The 15753-nt window shown below is 42.3% G+C and overlaps 1 protein-coding gene across 2 annotated transcripts in view; it reads left to right on the plus strand.

Annotated features, from left to right (window-relative positions):
• LOC129858288 (alpha-1,3-mannosyl-glycoprotein 4-beta-N-acetylglucosaminyltransferase B) overlaps positions 1 to 15753 on the plus strand; it is a 180465-nt gene that overhangs the window by 125267 nt on the left and 39445 nt on the right. For both annotated transcript variants that reach the window (XM_055927419.1, XM_055927420.1), the window contains exons 7-8: positions 11388 to 11463; positions 14654 to 14768. In XM_055927419.1, the coding sequence (XP_055783394.1) occupies positions 11388 to 11463; positions 14654 to 14768 (191 nt within the window). The remainder of the gene's footprint in view (positions 1 to 11387; positions 11464 to 14653; positions 14769 to 15753) is intronic.

Consider the following 15753-nt stretch of genomic DNA (forward strand, 5'->3'; position numbering starts at 1 on the left):
GATTCCAATATGTTCATCCCTAATTCTGTCACAGGCATACCACTTAGAATGAAGAAGTGTATTCGACTAATTTTCCCCTATAGTCTATTGCAGTGTTTAGTTGAATTTCATTCGTCACCAGTGATATACTGTAATATATGTTATATTATTGGTTATATTTTATGTTGTAAAGTTAAAATGCAGTGGTAAGCTAAATCCCAAGAATAAAATCTAAATGCAGTGGATGTGTTAAGGATGCAGCCAGCAGCTGTGCAGATATTGCATTCAAAGTTAATTAATGTAATCTGGAGAGAGAGATGCAGAATGAGAGGCATTTAAGGAGGAATGGAGTGCGTGTGAGTTTGCATGTGCATGTGTTCTTCTCTGTGTGTGGTAGTATCTGGAACGCTGGGCCCGAGATGGAGAGGGAGGGAGAAAGTAGAAAAGGGAGAGAGAGAGAGAGAGTCAGTGTGTTAATTCATTCATTGGCAAGATACAGTAGGCCGCTCGCTCTCCTTTCTCCGTGTCTCCATCTTCCTCTCCTCTTTCTCTTTACCGCTCCAGTAATGGCTCCATCAGGACAGTGCCAGGCTGGGTCTGTGTCAAAGCTGATGGGGCCCTCGATGCCCCCTTTGTCTCACCCTTCTTCCTCTCCTCCCTCTATCCCTCTCTCTTTGATGGAGTCAGCCCAATCATGAGGCCCTAGGAGATGAACCGTGACTGATGAAATATCAACCGCATATGGGGATCACGTTGCAACCGCAGTCAGCCTGTGCTGCTGTGGTGAGGGGGATGGAGGGAGGAAGAGAGTTGGATTGGTGGGTGGATGGATGGATGGAGATAGATGAAGAGGAGGTGGGAGGAGATTAATGAAATGAGTAGGCCATAGGTAGGGGAGTTAAATGTGGACACACACACACACTGTAACACTCTTCTTCAGGATCGGTGGGTCCCCTGCAGGATGGTTGAGCTAACGTAGGCTAATGCGATTAGCATGAGGTTGTAAGTAACAAGGAAATTTCCCAGGACAAAGACATATCTGATATTGGCAGAAAGCTTACATTTTTGTTAATCTAACTGCACTGTCCAATTTACAGTAGATATTACAGTGAATTAACACAATACTATTGTTTGAGGAGAGTGCACAGTTTTGAACATTAAAAGTTATTAATAATCAAATTAGGCACATTAGGGCAGGCTTGACGCAACATTTTGAACAGAAATGCAATGGTTCATTGGATCAGTCTAAAACTTTGCACATGCACTGCTGCCATCTAGTGGCCAACATTTTTATTGCACCTGGGCTGGAATAATAAATTATGGCCTTTCTCTTGCATTTCAAAGATGATGGTACAAAAACAAATGTTGTCTTTTTCTTTGTATTATCTTTTACCAGATCTATTGTGTTATATTCTCCTACATTCCTTTCACATTTACACAAACTTCAAAGTGTTTCCTTTCAAATGGTACCAAGAAAATGTCTATCCTTGCTTCAGGGTCTGAGCTACAGGCAGTTAGATTTGGGTATGTCATTTTAGGCGAAATTAAAAAAAAAAAATAAGGGGCCGATCCTTAATCCTTAATACAAATCCTTAATACAAATCCTTAATACAAATCAAATATATATTTTTTTGCATTTGTCACATGCACCGAATACAACAGTTGTAGACCTTACATTGAAATGCTTTCTTACAAGACCTTAATCTTATGGCTGCAATCCCGGTAACGGGATGATATGACAACAGCTAGTGAAAGTGCAGGGCGCCAAATTCAAAACAACAGAAATCTCATAATTAAAATTCCTCAGTCATACATGTGTCTTATACCATTTTAAAGGTAATCTTGTTTGTTAATCCCACCAAAGTGTCAGATTTCAAATATGCTTTTCAGCGAAAGCACTACAAACAATTATGTTAGGTCACCACCAAACCACAATAAGCACAGCCATTTTTCCAGCGAAGGATAGCAGTCACAAAAAGCACAAATAGAGATAGAATTAATCACTAACCTTCGATGGTCTTCATCAGATGACACTCATAGGACTTCATGTTACACAATACATGTATGTTTTGTTTGATAAAGTTCATATTTATATAAAAAAATCTGAGTTTACATTGACGCGTTACATTCACTAGTTCCAAAAACATCCAGTGATAGTGCATAGCCACATCGTTTCAACAGAAATACTCATCATAAATGTAGATGATAATACAAGTTATACACATGGAATTAAAGATATACCTCCCCTTAATGCAACCGCTGTGTCAGATTTCAAAAAAGCTTTACGGAAAAAGCAATCCATGCAATAATCTGAGACGAAGCTCAGAACAATAGTCAAATTAGCCGCCATGTTGGAGTCAACAGAAACCAGAAATTACATGATAAATATTCCCTTACCTTTGATGATCTTCGTCAGAATGCACTCCCAGGAATCCCAGGTCCACAATAAATGCTTGATTTGTTCGATAATGTCCGTTATTTATGTCCAATTAGCTACTTTGGTTAGCACGTTTGGTAAACAATTCCAAAGTCACAAAGCGCGTTCACTAAAACGTGACGAAATGTCCAAAAGTTTCGAAACAGTCAGTAGAAACATGTCAAACGATGTATTGAATCAATCTTTAGAATGTTGTTCAAATATATCTTGAATAACGTTCCAACCGGAGAATTACATTGACTTCAGATGAGCGATGGAACGGAGCTGCCTATCACGTGAACGCGCGTGGTCAAAGAATGTTCACCTCATGGCAGTGGTGACTCATTCCTGTCATCTAGTGGAAGCCGTAGGAAGTGAATACTCATTCATATCTCGCTGTGATTTCAATGGGATCTTGGTTGAAACTCGACCAGCCTCAGATTTTCCACTTCCTGTTTGGATTTTTTCTCAGGTTTTTGCCTGCCATATGAGTTCTGTTATACTCACAGCCATAATTCAAACAGTTTTAGAAACTTCGGAGTGTTTTCTATCCAATACTAATAATAATATGCATATATTAGTAACTGGGACTGAGAAGCAGGCTGTTTACTTTGGGCACCTTTCATCCAAGCTACTCAATACTGCCCCTGCAGCCATAAGAAGTTAACCAACAATGCAGTTTTAAGAAAAATACCTCCCCAAAAAGAAATAAAAGTAACAAATAATTAAAGAGCAGCAGTAAAATAACAATAGTGAGGCTATATACAGGGGGTACCGGTACAGAGTCAATGTGCAGTGGCACCGGTTAGTCAAGATAATTGAGATAATATGTACAGTACATGTAGGTAGAGTTATTAAAGTGACTATGCATAGAAAATAACAGAGAATAGCAGCAGCGTAATGGAGGGGGGAGGGGCAGTGCAAATAGTCTGGGTAGCCATTTGATTAGATATTCAGGAGTCTTATGGCTTAGGGGTAGAAGCTGTTTAGAAGCCTCTTGGACCTAGACTTGGCGCTCCGGTACTGCTTGCCGTGCCGTAGCAGAGAGAACAGTCTATGACTAGGGTGGTTGGAGTCTTTGACCATTTTCAGGGTCTTCCTCTGACACTGCCTGGTATAGAGGTCCTGAATGGCAGGAAGCTTGGCCCCAAAGATGTACTGGGCCATACACACTACCCTCTGTAGTGCCTTACCAGGCAGTGATGCAACCCATCAGGATGCTCTCGATGGTGCAGCTGTAGAACCTTTTGAGGTTCTGAGGACGCATGCCAAATCTTTTCAGTCTCCTGAGGGGAATAGGTTTTGTCGTGCCCTCTTCAAGACTGTCTTGGTGTGCTTGGACCATGTTAGTTTGTTGGTGATGTGGATACCAAGGAACTTGAAGCTCTCAACCTGCTCCACTACAGCTGCTCGGTCCTCCTTTTCCTGTAGTCCACAAGTATCTCCTTTGTCTTGATTACGTTGAGGGAGAGGTTGTTGTTCTTGCACCACATGGTCAGGTCTCTGACCTCCTTCCTATAGGCTGTCTCGTCATTGTCAGTGATCAGGCCTACCACTGTTGTGTCATCGGCAAACTTTATGATGGTGTTGGAGTCGTGCCTGGCCGTGCAGTCATGGGTGAACAGGGAGTACAGGAGGGGACTGAGCACGCACCCCTGAGGTGCCCCCGTGTTGAGGATCAGCATGGCGGATGTGTTTTTACCTACCCTTATGTAACGGATGTGAAATGGCTAGCTAGTTAGCGGGTGCGCGCTAGTAGCATTTCAATCAGTTACGTCACTTGCTCTGAGACTTAAGTAGTGTTGCCCCTTGCTTTGCAAGGGCCGCGGCTTTTGTGGAGCGATGGGTAACGACTGTGCTTCGTGGGCGACCGTTGTTGATGTGTGCAGAGGGTCCCTGGTTCGCGCCCGTGTCGGGGCGAGGGGACGGTTTAAAGTTATACTGTTACATTGATGCTGTTGACCCGGATCACTGGTTGCTGCGGAAAAAGGAGGAGGTTGAAAGGGGGGTGAGTGTAACGGATGTGAAATGGCTAGCTAGTTAGCGGGTGCGCGCTAGTAGCATTTCAATCAGTTACGTCACTTGCTCTGAGACTTAAGTAGTGTTGCCCCTTGTTTTGCAAGGGCCGCGGCTTTTGTGGAGCGATGGGTAACGACGCATCGTGGGTGTCAGTTGTTGATGTGTGCAGAGGGTCCCTGGTTCGCGCCCGGGTCGGGGCGAGGGGACGGTTTAAAGTTATACTGTTACACTTACCACCTGGGGTGCGGCCCGTCAGGAAGTCCAGGATCCAGTTGCAGAGGGAGGTGTTCAGTCCCAGGGCCCTTCGCTTAGTGGTGAGCTTAGAGGGCACTATGGTGTTGAACGCTGAGCTGTAGTCAATTAATAGCATTCTCACATAGGTGTTCCTTTTGTCCTGATGTGAAAGGGCAGTGTGGAGTGCAATAAAGATTGCATCATCTGTGGATCTTTTGGGGAGGTATGCAAATTTGAGTGGGTCTAGGGTTTCTGGGATAATGGTGTTGATGTGAGCCATGACCAGCCTTTCAATGCATTTCATGGCTACAGATGTGAGTGCTACGGGTCAGTAGTCATTTAGGTAGGTTACCTTAGTGTTCTTGGGCACAGGGACTATGGTGGTCTGCTTGAAACATGTTCTTATTACAGACTCAGACAGAGAGAGGTTGAAAATGTCAGTGAAGACACTTGCCAGTTGGTCAGCACATGTTCGGAGTACACGTCCTGGTAATGCGTCTGGCCCTGCAGCCTTGTGAATGTTGACCTGTTTAAAGGTCTTAGGCTCTTGTCACTGGGCAGCTCTCGGCTGTGCTTCCCTTTGTAGTCTGTAATAGTTTGCAAGCCCTACCACATCCGAGCGTCGGAGCCGGTGTAGTACGATTTGATCTTAGTCCTGTATTGATGCTTTGCCTGTTTGATGGTTCGTCGGAGGGCTTCCGGGTTAGAGTCCCGCTCCTTGAAAGTTGCAGCTCTACCCTTTAGCTCAGTGCGGATGTTGCCTGTAATCCTTGGCTTCTGGTTGGGGTATGTATGTACAGTCAATGTGGGGACGACGTCAGCGATGCACTTATTGATGAAGCCATTGACTGATGTTGTGTACTCCTCAATGCCATCGGAAGAATCCCGGAACATATTCCAGTCTGTGCTAGCAAAACAGTGCTGTAGCTTAGCATCTGCTTCATCTGACGGTATGTTGTGCTGAGATGTTTTCCATATGATTCTTACACACTGTCCATTACCTTCAGAATGCAAGACGGATCTTATTTCATCACTGTTCATTAGCTTCAGAATGAAACACAGATCTTATTTCATCACTGTTCATTAGCTTCAGAATGCAACACAGATCTTATTTCATCACTGTCCATCAGCTTCAGAATGAAACACAGATCTTATTTCATCACTGTTCATTAGCTTCAGAATGAAACACAGATCTTATTTCATCACTGTTCATTAGCTTCAGAATGAAACACAGATCTTATTTCATCACTGTTCATTAGCCTCCCGGGTGGTGCAGTGGCCTAGGGCACTGCATCGCAGTGCTAGCTGCGCCACCAGAGTCTCTGGGTTTGCGCCCAGGCTCTGTCGCAGCCGGCCGCAACCGGGAGGTCCGTGGGGCGACGCACAATTGGCATAGCGTCGTCCGGGTTAGGGAGGGTTTGGCCGGTAGGGATATCCGTGTCTCAGTATGTAAAATGTAATAAAATGTATGCGCTCTAGATAAGAGTGTCTGCTAAATGACTAAAATGTAAATGTAAATTAGCTTCAGAATGAAACACAGATCTTATTTCATCACTGTCCATCAGCTTCAGAATGCAACATGGATCTTATTTCTTCTCTTTACAGTCTTAACTCAATACTATAAAGTTGGAAGTTAGTATTTTCGAACAGAGTGCAAGGTTTCCCCCTAAAGACAAACTCATGGCAGATCAGGCTAATGGACTAATTGTTCCCAGATCATCCTGACCAAGTAAAGCAATGGCAGATCAACCAGGCAGACGAATCAATCCCGCATCAGGCAGACAGACGGACAGAGAGATGACGAATCAATATCAAATCAGCCCAGATACTCTAAACTATTATTGTCATGCAAACAATCTGTCTCTGTCTGTAAGATGAGATGGTAGGCCTATTACATTTAATTTAGTCATATAGTATTTTTTTGTGTAGGGTGTATATTTCATCTGGTTAGTGTGTAACAGGGTTTAATTGGTTTGTGTATTGGTGAGGATCATGTATCTTATATGAAGGTCTGTGCTTTGCTTTGATGTCATGTTCTCAGGGAGACATTGATGTGATGCAATTTGTTGATTGGATGAATTTCATAACATTAGCACTCCATAGTCATCAGTATGACTTTGTAGCTGCCGCAACACTGGGCTGGGAGCTTAGCAGCACAATAGAAGAAGTGGTCTGATGACACAACCAGTCTATTGAGATTAAAGGCTGTCTGTCCGGCCCGCTCAATCAGAGCCCCTCGATCGATTCGCTCCGGGAGCCATGTCTTACTCACCCCTCATCCTCTCTCTCCTCTTCCCTCTCTCACTCTCTCTCCTCTCGCTCTCATCTCTCCTCCCTCTATCATTGTTGGAGAATCGTAGCCCTGGCCAAGGAGAATGAGACAATGTTCCTTATCGATTAACCAAGTGGCCCTGTACCAGGAGGGGACTGCAGGATGGATAGGCTGCCTATAGGGTGTGTGTGTGGTGGGTGGGTGGGTGGGTTTGGGTTTGTGTGTAGACATTCTGTACTGAACTGTTTCATCACTAAGTGCAAATGTGTTGTCTATGTGTGTCAACTCAAATTCATGACAAAACAGGCTGCATTTGCAATCTTGCTCCTTGGCCTGTATTCTGAGAGAAGCAGAGGAAACCAGGTCCGTGTTCAATAAAGGTTGCTTGTTTGTGACATGTAGACAGGCTGTGCTGAGACACTGTTTCATAATGCATGAGGAGGACAAGACGGGCGGAGCAGGTACACATCCCTCACATCAAATGGACTGATACAAGATAGTGTGGAAAGACAGAGAGAGAGGAGGAGGCAGGAAGCCAGGTTGAGGAAGAATTGGGAAGCACTTGGAGAATCATATTTATGTGGCTTAATGAATACGTGTGGTATATACATAGCCTGCAAATGAATGCTTAAAGTAAAGGTATAGAAAAACATGTTAACATCAAATTGTAACACAGATACATACAGTAGATATGTATATAATATGTATAGATACATAAAGTATTCAGTGTATAGAATTGGATGTGATATGTTCATTGATGTTGTATTGGTGTTTATTGATGTGTATGTATGTTGTATTGATGTTCTATTGTTCTTGTGTTGATGTTGTATTGATGCTGTATTGTTCTTGTGTTGATGTTGTATTGGTGTGTGTTGATGTGTATTTCTGTTGTATTGGTGTTTATTGATGTGTATTTCTGTTGTATTGGTGTTGTATTGGTGTTGTGTTGGTGTTGTGTTGGTGTTGTATTGGTGTTGTGTTGATGGTGTATTGTTCTTGTGTTGATTTGTATTTGTGTTGTATTGCTGTTGTATTGTTCTTGTGTTGATGTGTATTTGTGTTGTATTGGTGTTGTGTTGATGTGTATTGTTCTTGTGTTGATGTGTATTTGTGTTGATGTGTATTGTTCTTGTGTTGATGTGTATTTGTGTTGTATTGGTGTTGTATTGTTCTTGTGTTGATGTGTATTTGTGTTGTATTGTTCTTGTGTTGATGTGTATTTGTGTTGTATTGGTGTTGTGTTGATGTGTATTGTTCTTGTGTTGATGTGTATTTGTGTTGTATTGATGTTGTATTGTTCTTGTGTTGATGTGTATTTGTGTTGTATTGGTGTTGTGTTGATGTGTATTGTTCTTGTGTTGATGTGTATTTGTGTTGTATTGATGTTGTATTGTTCTTGTGTTGATGTGTATTTGTGTTGTATTGATGTTGTATTGTTCTTGTGTTGATGTGTATTGGTGTTGTATTGGTGTTGTGTTGATGTGTATTGGTGTGTATACAGGACTCATCTGTAAAATAGACCTTGGTCTCAGCATAACTCTCTGTCAAAATAAAGTTTAAATAATACTAAAACACTGTTAAACAATAACAATAAATACAAATATTTACCCTCTGCAGACTGCACTACCATGACAACTTCCCTAATGCTTTCTCGGTAAAACAAGCACCTAGGAACGTGACCCTGCATTTTAAGTGCTCATCTGTCGGGGACGCCCTAGGGTGCACTTGTAAAAATGGACCACCTGCTTGCTTGAATTTAAGCTAAATACTACCGTGTAACTCCCTTTGTCAACTAACCATGTGACAGGCGTTGCAGATTGATATTGTTATTAAATTGGGGTGGTTAAGTTTGTGGTTAGAAGCTTTTTATTAATTGTCAAAACACGATCTCCCTGGGTTATATTTGGGGAGGTTTAGCTGTTGAAATGGAATAATGGGGTTTAGCCCTGCGCAGGGTGTGTGTGTTCTGTGTCCTGTGTGTGCATGTGCTTAGGTGTGATCATGTGTATGTTGTATGTTTTTGGGCATGCTCCCCCATTTTGTGTGTGTGTGTGTGTGTGTGTGTGTGTGTGTGTGTGTGTGTGTGTGTGCGCGCGTGCAGGCTTCACTGTTAAGCCACACATCTGGGAGCACAGCGGAGATCTGAGAAAGTTTTACAGTTCTTTGGTAACATTTCCGAGGGTCTGTGTTTTTGTGTGTGTTACATCCTACAGTTTGTCACAGTGGTATGTTTAGGATGTACGGAAGCTTGTAGCTGCTGCCTGTCGAGTCTAACACAGTCTAGTGTGTACAGGGTGGTCCGCCGTCGTACAGTGATCCTAGGCACGGCTACAGAGGCACAGAACAGTACAGCTTGTGGTCCTTATCCACATTGACTTAAAGGGACATTACACTTTCAAATCAAAGTTTGTCAGATGTCTAATGTTTAGATGTCCCACGACATTGGTTGTGTAGATCCAGCTATATGCCTCGACCCCCCAAAAATAGAAGGGGTAAACACAAATTAAAAGCAGGAAAACCAGGGAATTAGATGGTGCTAATCTTTTCCATTCATTTGGGGTCGAGGCACATATCTGGATCTACACAACCAATGTGATGGGACGTGGTTTCATCCTGGCATGAGTCCACTTTTGAGGTTAAAAATAATTGGACACACTTTCATTCATAAGTGTAATGTCACTTTATTAAAACATGGAATGAGGAAGGGTTGAGTAACTCCCCAGACAATGTTAATCACTTTGAGATGGAATTAAAGTGCTATACCATTGTCATTCATCTCTAAACTTCCACATCTTAATGGCACATTAGGGGAAAACTATTTGTTGAAACCCAGTGAAACCGATAGCTTAAGGGGTGGTAGGGTGAGAATGGATCTCTTTGTGTCTTATCACGGGCCTCCCCATGGTACGTGTACCGTCCATTTACCAGATGGGGGAAAAGGCACTAGGGGAAAGAACCACATCATGTTTATTGTGCATGTGATGTGGTGCATCATCAAGCCTATCTCCCGGGCACAGCTGAGATTCATAAAGCTTATCAACCAATTAGAAAGACGGCAGCTATTGGATTTGAATGTTTACACAGCGTTCAATGGCAACAATTTTTGCATATCTCAATTTGGCAGAATTTGACCCTAATCAACCCTAATTGTTTTCTTTTATAGGCATAGATTTCAATGTGTTCTCAGAGTACATTGTGGACATCATTGGCTATCTTGTTCACCTCCAACAATAGCTGTGTCTTATGAGTCACAATGTAAATCATTTAGGCTACTATTTCAGTCTAGCGAAAGACTATCTATCTCTCTGAATCCATTGCACATGGTGTTATTGTAAGATTTGAATGGACAAACAGATCTTAGGACTGGTGCTGCCTGAGAGCCATCTTTTATTGGATGAAACGATGAGAAGTACGTTGAGTTTAGGGGCATTGTTCCCCTGGTGTAGTAGTTTCTGCCTGCTGTATGGCTGCTCTAGTGTGTTGTTATTTTTCCTGTGTGGTGATTTGTTGTGTGTAGGGTGTGGGCTCATAATACCCATACCCCTTTTCATCACGGTGTGTTTATATCTCTGTCTCATCCAAAAAGTGTGTGTGTGTGTGTGTGTTTTGTGTGTGCGCTTGAAGTTCATATGTTTGGTTCCCATAGGCATAGCTAATCGAGTCACTCACTTCCTGGAGGACATGTGTTAGTAAATGGGGATAGATTATCATATGACCGGCTTGTTTTGATAACCGATGGACCCTGTCTGTCTGTCTGTCTGTCTGTCTGTCTGTCTGTCTGTCTGTCTGTCTGAAGACAGTAATTTGGCACAGGGTTGTTTTCCTTCCTCTCCATTTTCAACATCTCATTGATACCCAGTGACAAAGACAACCTCATGTTCTTCTCCTAATCGGAATCAGGAGCCACTAATCCACCTCCAGCTGCTCCTCTTACAAGAGGACAGAGGAACTGGGTTACTGCCCCGCTTAGAAGAGAAGGTTATGGTTTCCGTATATATTGACTCAAACGACAATAGAGTTCCTACGTTATGAATTCAGATGCAGAACATGTGTCCGAGTTATGCTAGAGTGATACAATGTGTCTTCACTGGCTGTACTCAGGCCTGAATGTCAATGAAATAGGTGTACGTTGTTTGAATTCCCTCTGTGTGATGTCAAGAAGCCTAGGCTCTGGTTTGAATGTGGATCATGCGTTGATGCTGGAGTGTGTGTGTGTGTGTGTGTGTGTGTGTGTGTGTGTGTGTGTGTGTGTGTGTGTGTGTGTGTGTGCGTGTGCGTGTGCGTGTGTGTGTGTGTGTGTGTGCACACAAGTGCAGTGCCTTTGTGCATCCGCGTACGTGAATTTGTGCGTGTGGGTGTATGTGTGTGTGTATGTGTGTGTGTGTGTATGTGTGTGTGTGTGTGTGTGTGTATGTTTGGGTTTGTGAATCTGACCGCACCCCCCGTCACCCTCCTCTTCCTCTCCAGATGGCGGACGAAGCAGAATTTGGATTACTGCTTTCTCATGATGTATGCCCAGTCTAAAGGGACCTACTATGTGCAGGTACGAAACCTCAATCTTCCAGTATGCATCTGTTTACTGTTTTAGGAAATGAGTACATTCTGCAGTGTAAAATGAGAATCTGGAAGTGTGTAAACACTATAAACTGTTTGTTCTGGGTATAATAGTGCTTGGAACTATGTTGCTCACAGGGCAGCCAATGCACATAACCTTCGAGCAGGTGGCACTCCACTTCACTTCATTTTCCACGCAAGACCTCTAGTGAGGGTGACATGCCATAAATTAACCTCAGTCGTCTCCCACAGCCGGGGCTGCATTCGCGAGACCCGACGAACGCTTGCGTTTTGACATTAACACTCGATGCGGTTGTGTATTTTGACAGTGCTACTCGCTCTGAACTTCAAGGAGGTTCTCCTCTGGTGAAGGGCAGGGTAATTACTTCCACGTTAGTTCCCAGCCGGGGAAGGAAGTGGAAAGATGCAAACTCTGTTAGGCAGATGCAGATTAGGAGGGAGCGTTGTGATTAGGTTGGGATTTTGTTACCGTCTTTCTGCTGCTGTAAAATATCAGCCGTCTCCCATTCCTTCCCATAACGTATGAGGATTTGTTGACATACCACTAGGCCTCCATCAAAGCGTCTTCGGAACAAGAAGACAATCTGTATCCATTGAAGACGAGACTGAGGGAATGCAACGCATGTGTAGCATATTGCTCAGGCGCCAACGCTTGTACCATGTGACATTGTGTGCTTTGATGAGAGCACAGAAACATTTGGTTCTGTGTTGCTCTGACATATTGACATATTGAGATGTGTTCTGATCTCATTCACAATGTGCCTTTGTACTCCTTAGAGAAAACAGGAGGCCATGTTAAAATAGCAGTAAAATCAGGGGCTACTCACCTTTCAACGTCCATTTTCTACTTTTAAAACCTAGATGTTTCATTGAAATTGACAGTGTAGAATATATTAAAACAGACTGGTTCAAACACAGGTTTAAATCAACACATGTAACAGGTGCTTGAACAAACTGCCGCTCCTCATTACCGGGCAGACTTTAGCCACTGAGATAGAAACTGATGGAAACAGCCATGTTTATTCCGCCACCAGCTGGGGATAGGGTAACGGCCATCTGTTGCAGCCCAATGTATCACCCTGGCGTTGCATGCGACTCACAAAACATGTATCCGGGCTGTCTCCACCTCGGTCCCCACTCACGTCGGGAGAAGAGGGGGTGAGAGGGAAGCAGGGTGAGATGGGAAGTGACAGGAGTTGCGTGGTCCCAGTTTTGGAGCCTCGCCTCAGAAAGGAGAGGAGAAGAGCGCATGTGACAGTTTATTTCTTCAGAATCACCTCATCTGTTTTGTGACACACAGAGCAGCTGTCACTCCTCTCACCACGGCAGGCTGTCCAGATGTCTTTTTTCTTTCTTTTTTTAAATTCATGTTAATTAGTTGCAGTTGACTGGGAGGTCTTTGGTAGTTTCATCTCCTGTTTAGGTCTACTGACTCATTTGAAGCTAATTTTAAAGCTTTTTTTGTAAGAGGATAAAGGACATCGTTTTTATTGGTTTGGAGTATACAAATGAAGCAATTAAGTAATTTTAATTGGAAATACAGTACCAGTCAAAAGTTTGGACACACCTACTCATTCAAGGGTTTTTCTTTATTTTTGCTGTTTTTTACATTGTATACTAATACTGAAGACATCAAAACTATGGAATAACACATATGGAATCATGTAGTAACCAAAAAAGTTTGCCTTGCCTTGATTTGCACACTCTTGGCATTCTCTCAACCAGCTCCACCTGGAATGCTTTTCCAACAGTCTTGAAGGAGTTCACACACATGTTGAGCACTTGCTGGCTGCTTTTCCTTCACTCTGCAGTCCAACTCATCCCAACCATCTCAATTGGGTTGAGGTCGGGTGATTGTGGAGGTCAGGTCATCTGATGCAGCACTCCATGACTCTCCTTCTTGGTCAAATAGCATGTACACAGCCTGGAGGTGTGTTGGGTCATTGTCCTGTTGGTTAAGTGTGCCTTGAATTCTAAATAAATCACTGACATAGTCTCCAGCAAATCACCCCCACACCATAACACCTCCTCCTCCATGCTTCACAGTGGTAACCACACATGAAGAGATAATCTGTTTATCTATGTGTCTCACAAAGACACGGCAGTTGGAACCAAAAATATCTAATTTGGACTCATCAGACCAAAGGACAAATTTCCACCTGTCTAATGTCCATTGCTCGTGTTTCTTGGCCAAAGCAAGTCTCTTCTTCTTATTGGTGTCCTTTAGTAGTGTTTTTTTGGGGGCCTGATTCATGCAGTCTCCTCTAAACAGTTGATGTTGAGATGTGTCTGAGGCTGGTAACTCTAATGAACGTATCCTCTGTAGCAGAGGTAACTCTGGGTCTTCCTTTCCTGGGTCGGTCTTCATGAGAGTCAGTTTCATCATAGCAATTGATGGTTTTTGCGACAGCACTTGAAGAGTGTCTAAAAGTAATGATGTATTGTCGTTTCTCTTTGCTTATTTGAGCTGTTCTTGCCATAATATGGACTTGGTCTTTTACCAAATAGGGCTATCTTCTGTATACCAACCCTACCTTGTCACAAAACAACTGATTGGCTCAAACTCGTTAAGAAGTAAATACATTCGACAAATTAACTTTTAACAAGGCACACCTGTTAATTGAAATGCATTCCAGGTGACTACCTCATGAAGCTGGTTGAGAAAAAGCCAAGAGGGTGCAAAGCTGTCATCAAGGCAAAGGGTGTCTATTTGAAGAATCTCAAATATAAAATATATTTTTATTTGTTTTATACTTTTTTGGTTACCTCATGATTCCATATATGTTATTTCATAGTTTTGATGTCTTCACTATTATTCTACAATGTATAAAATAGTTTAAAAAATATATATATATTGTTTTTAATGAGTAGGTGTGTCCAAACTTTTGACTGGTACTGTATACTGTATGCTGAACCATACAAATGTGTATTACATAATTTCACGCTGTCATCTATTTTGTGTAATGCTTTTGACCCCTTCCGGAGTTTTCAATTATTCAGAAGTACAGGCCATATGTTTGCGATCACAAAAAGCCATTGCTACAAATTACACCTATTAGTATTTAATAAAATGTAATGACTGGGAATTGTAACATTAATTCCCCTTTAATAAAAGAAAGAAATGTTTAACTCTTTTCCTCCCCTTTTCTCTCCCTCAGCTGGAGGATGACATTGTAGCACGTCCCAATTACTTCACCACGATGAAGAACTTTGCCCTGCAGCAGCCTTCCGAAGAGTGGATGATCTTGGAGTTCTCCCAGCTGGGCTTCATCGGTAAGCCTCAGCCTGTGCCAAAAGAGCTAGCCTAGCGCTACTGTTGTTAGTGTGAGTTAAAGAGCAACGACTCAGGGTGTTTTCACATTTGGTCCCTTTCAGACATTTTTTGGGGTTTGCTTCATTTTTGTGCAGTGTGAACACTTCAAAGGAACTCAGACCCCTCAAAAAAGCCCCCGAAGTGAACCGAGCTGAGACCATCTCGAGAGGTGGTCTGAGGGCATTTTGCTTGAATTCCGTGGTCCGGTTCCCTTTTTTAGGACCATGTGAATGCAAAGCTCACCAAGTTTGCTTGTTATTATTCCCCCCACCACACACTAGACTACTGCAACAACGTTTCCCTTGCCATAACCCCTCACATTGGTGCCACAAAGAGAGAAGATGATAATATGCAGGTTCGGCAGAATAAATGTGTCCTGTTTTTGGATATTGATTAGCGATTGTCAAGGACGCACAAAAATTCCTAAATTAGGTTTTAGTTTAGATTATTTGTTTGCAGTATGTGATCTATAGGCTAAGATAGCTTCATAAGCTGTTTATTGATTGTGGGGTTTGAAAAGTGTGAGAAGACAAGAAATTTGGTGAGAATCACAACATAGATTACAAAATATTTTCTTGTTCTTAAAGGGGCAGTACAGTAGCATACCTTGGGTGTACAATTTTCAATTACATCATTATTTATTCTGCAGTTATTCTATTGCAATTTATTATTTTACCAATAAAATGCACATGTTAATAGTATCTTCTGAATACAATTATTCTGTCTCATATTTTAACTAAATGCAATCTATTAGCTTCCAAAATGTAAGTAGGTACAGTACCAGTCAAAAGTTAGGACACAGCTACTCATACAAGGGTTTTTCTTTATTTTTACTGTTTTCTACATTGTAGAATAATAGTGAAGACATCAATACTATGAAATAACACATATGAAATCATGTAGTAACCAAAAAAGCATAAAACAAATCTAAATATATTTTATATT

This window comes from Salvelinus fontinalis, chromosome 6, assembly GCF_029448725.1.
Source record: "Salvelinus fontinalis isolate EN_2023a chromosome 6, ASM2944872v1, whole genome shotgun sequence".
Lineage (NCBI taxonomy): Eukaryota > Metazoa > Chordata > Actinopteri > Salmoniformes > Salmonidae > Salvelinus > Salvelinus fontinalis.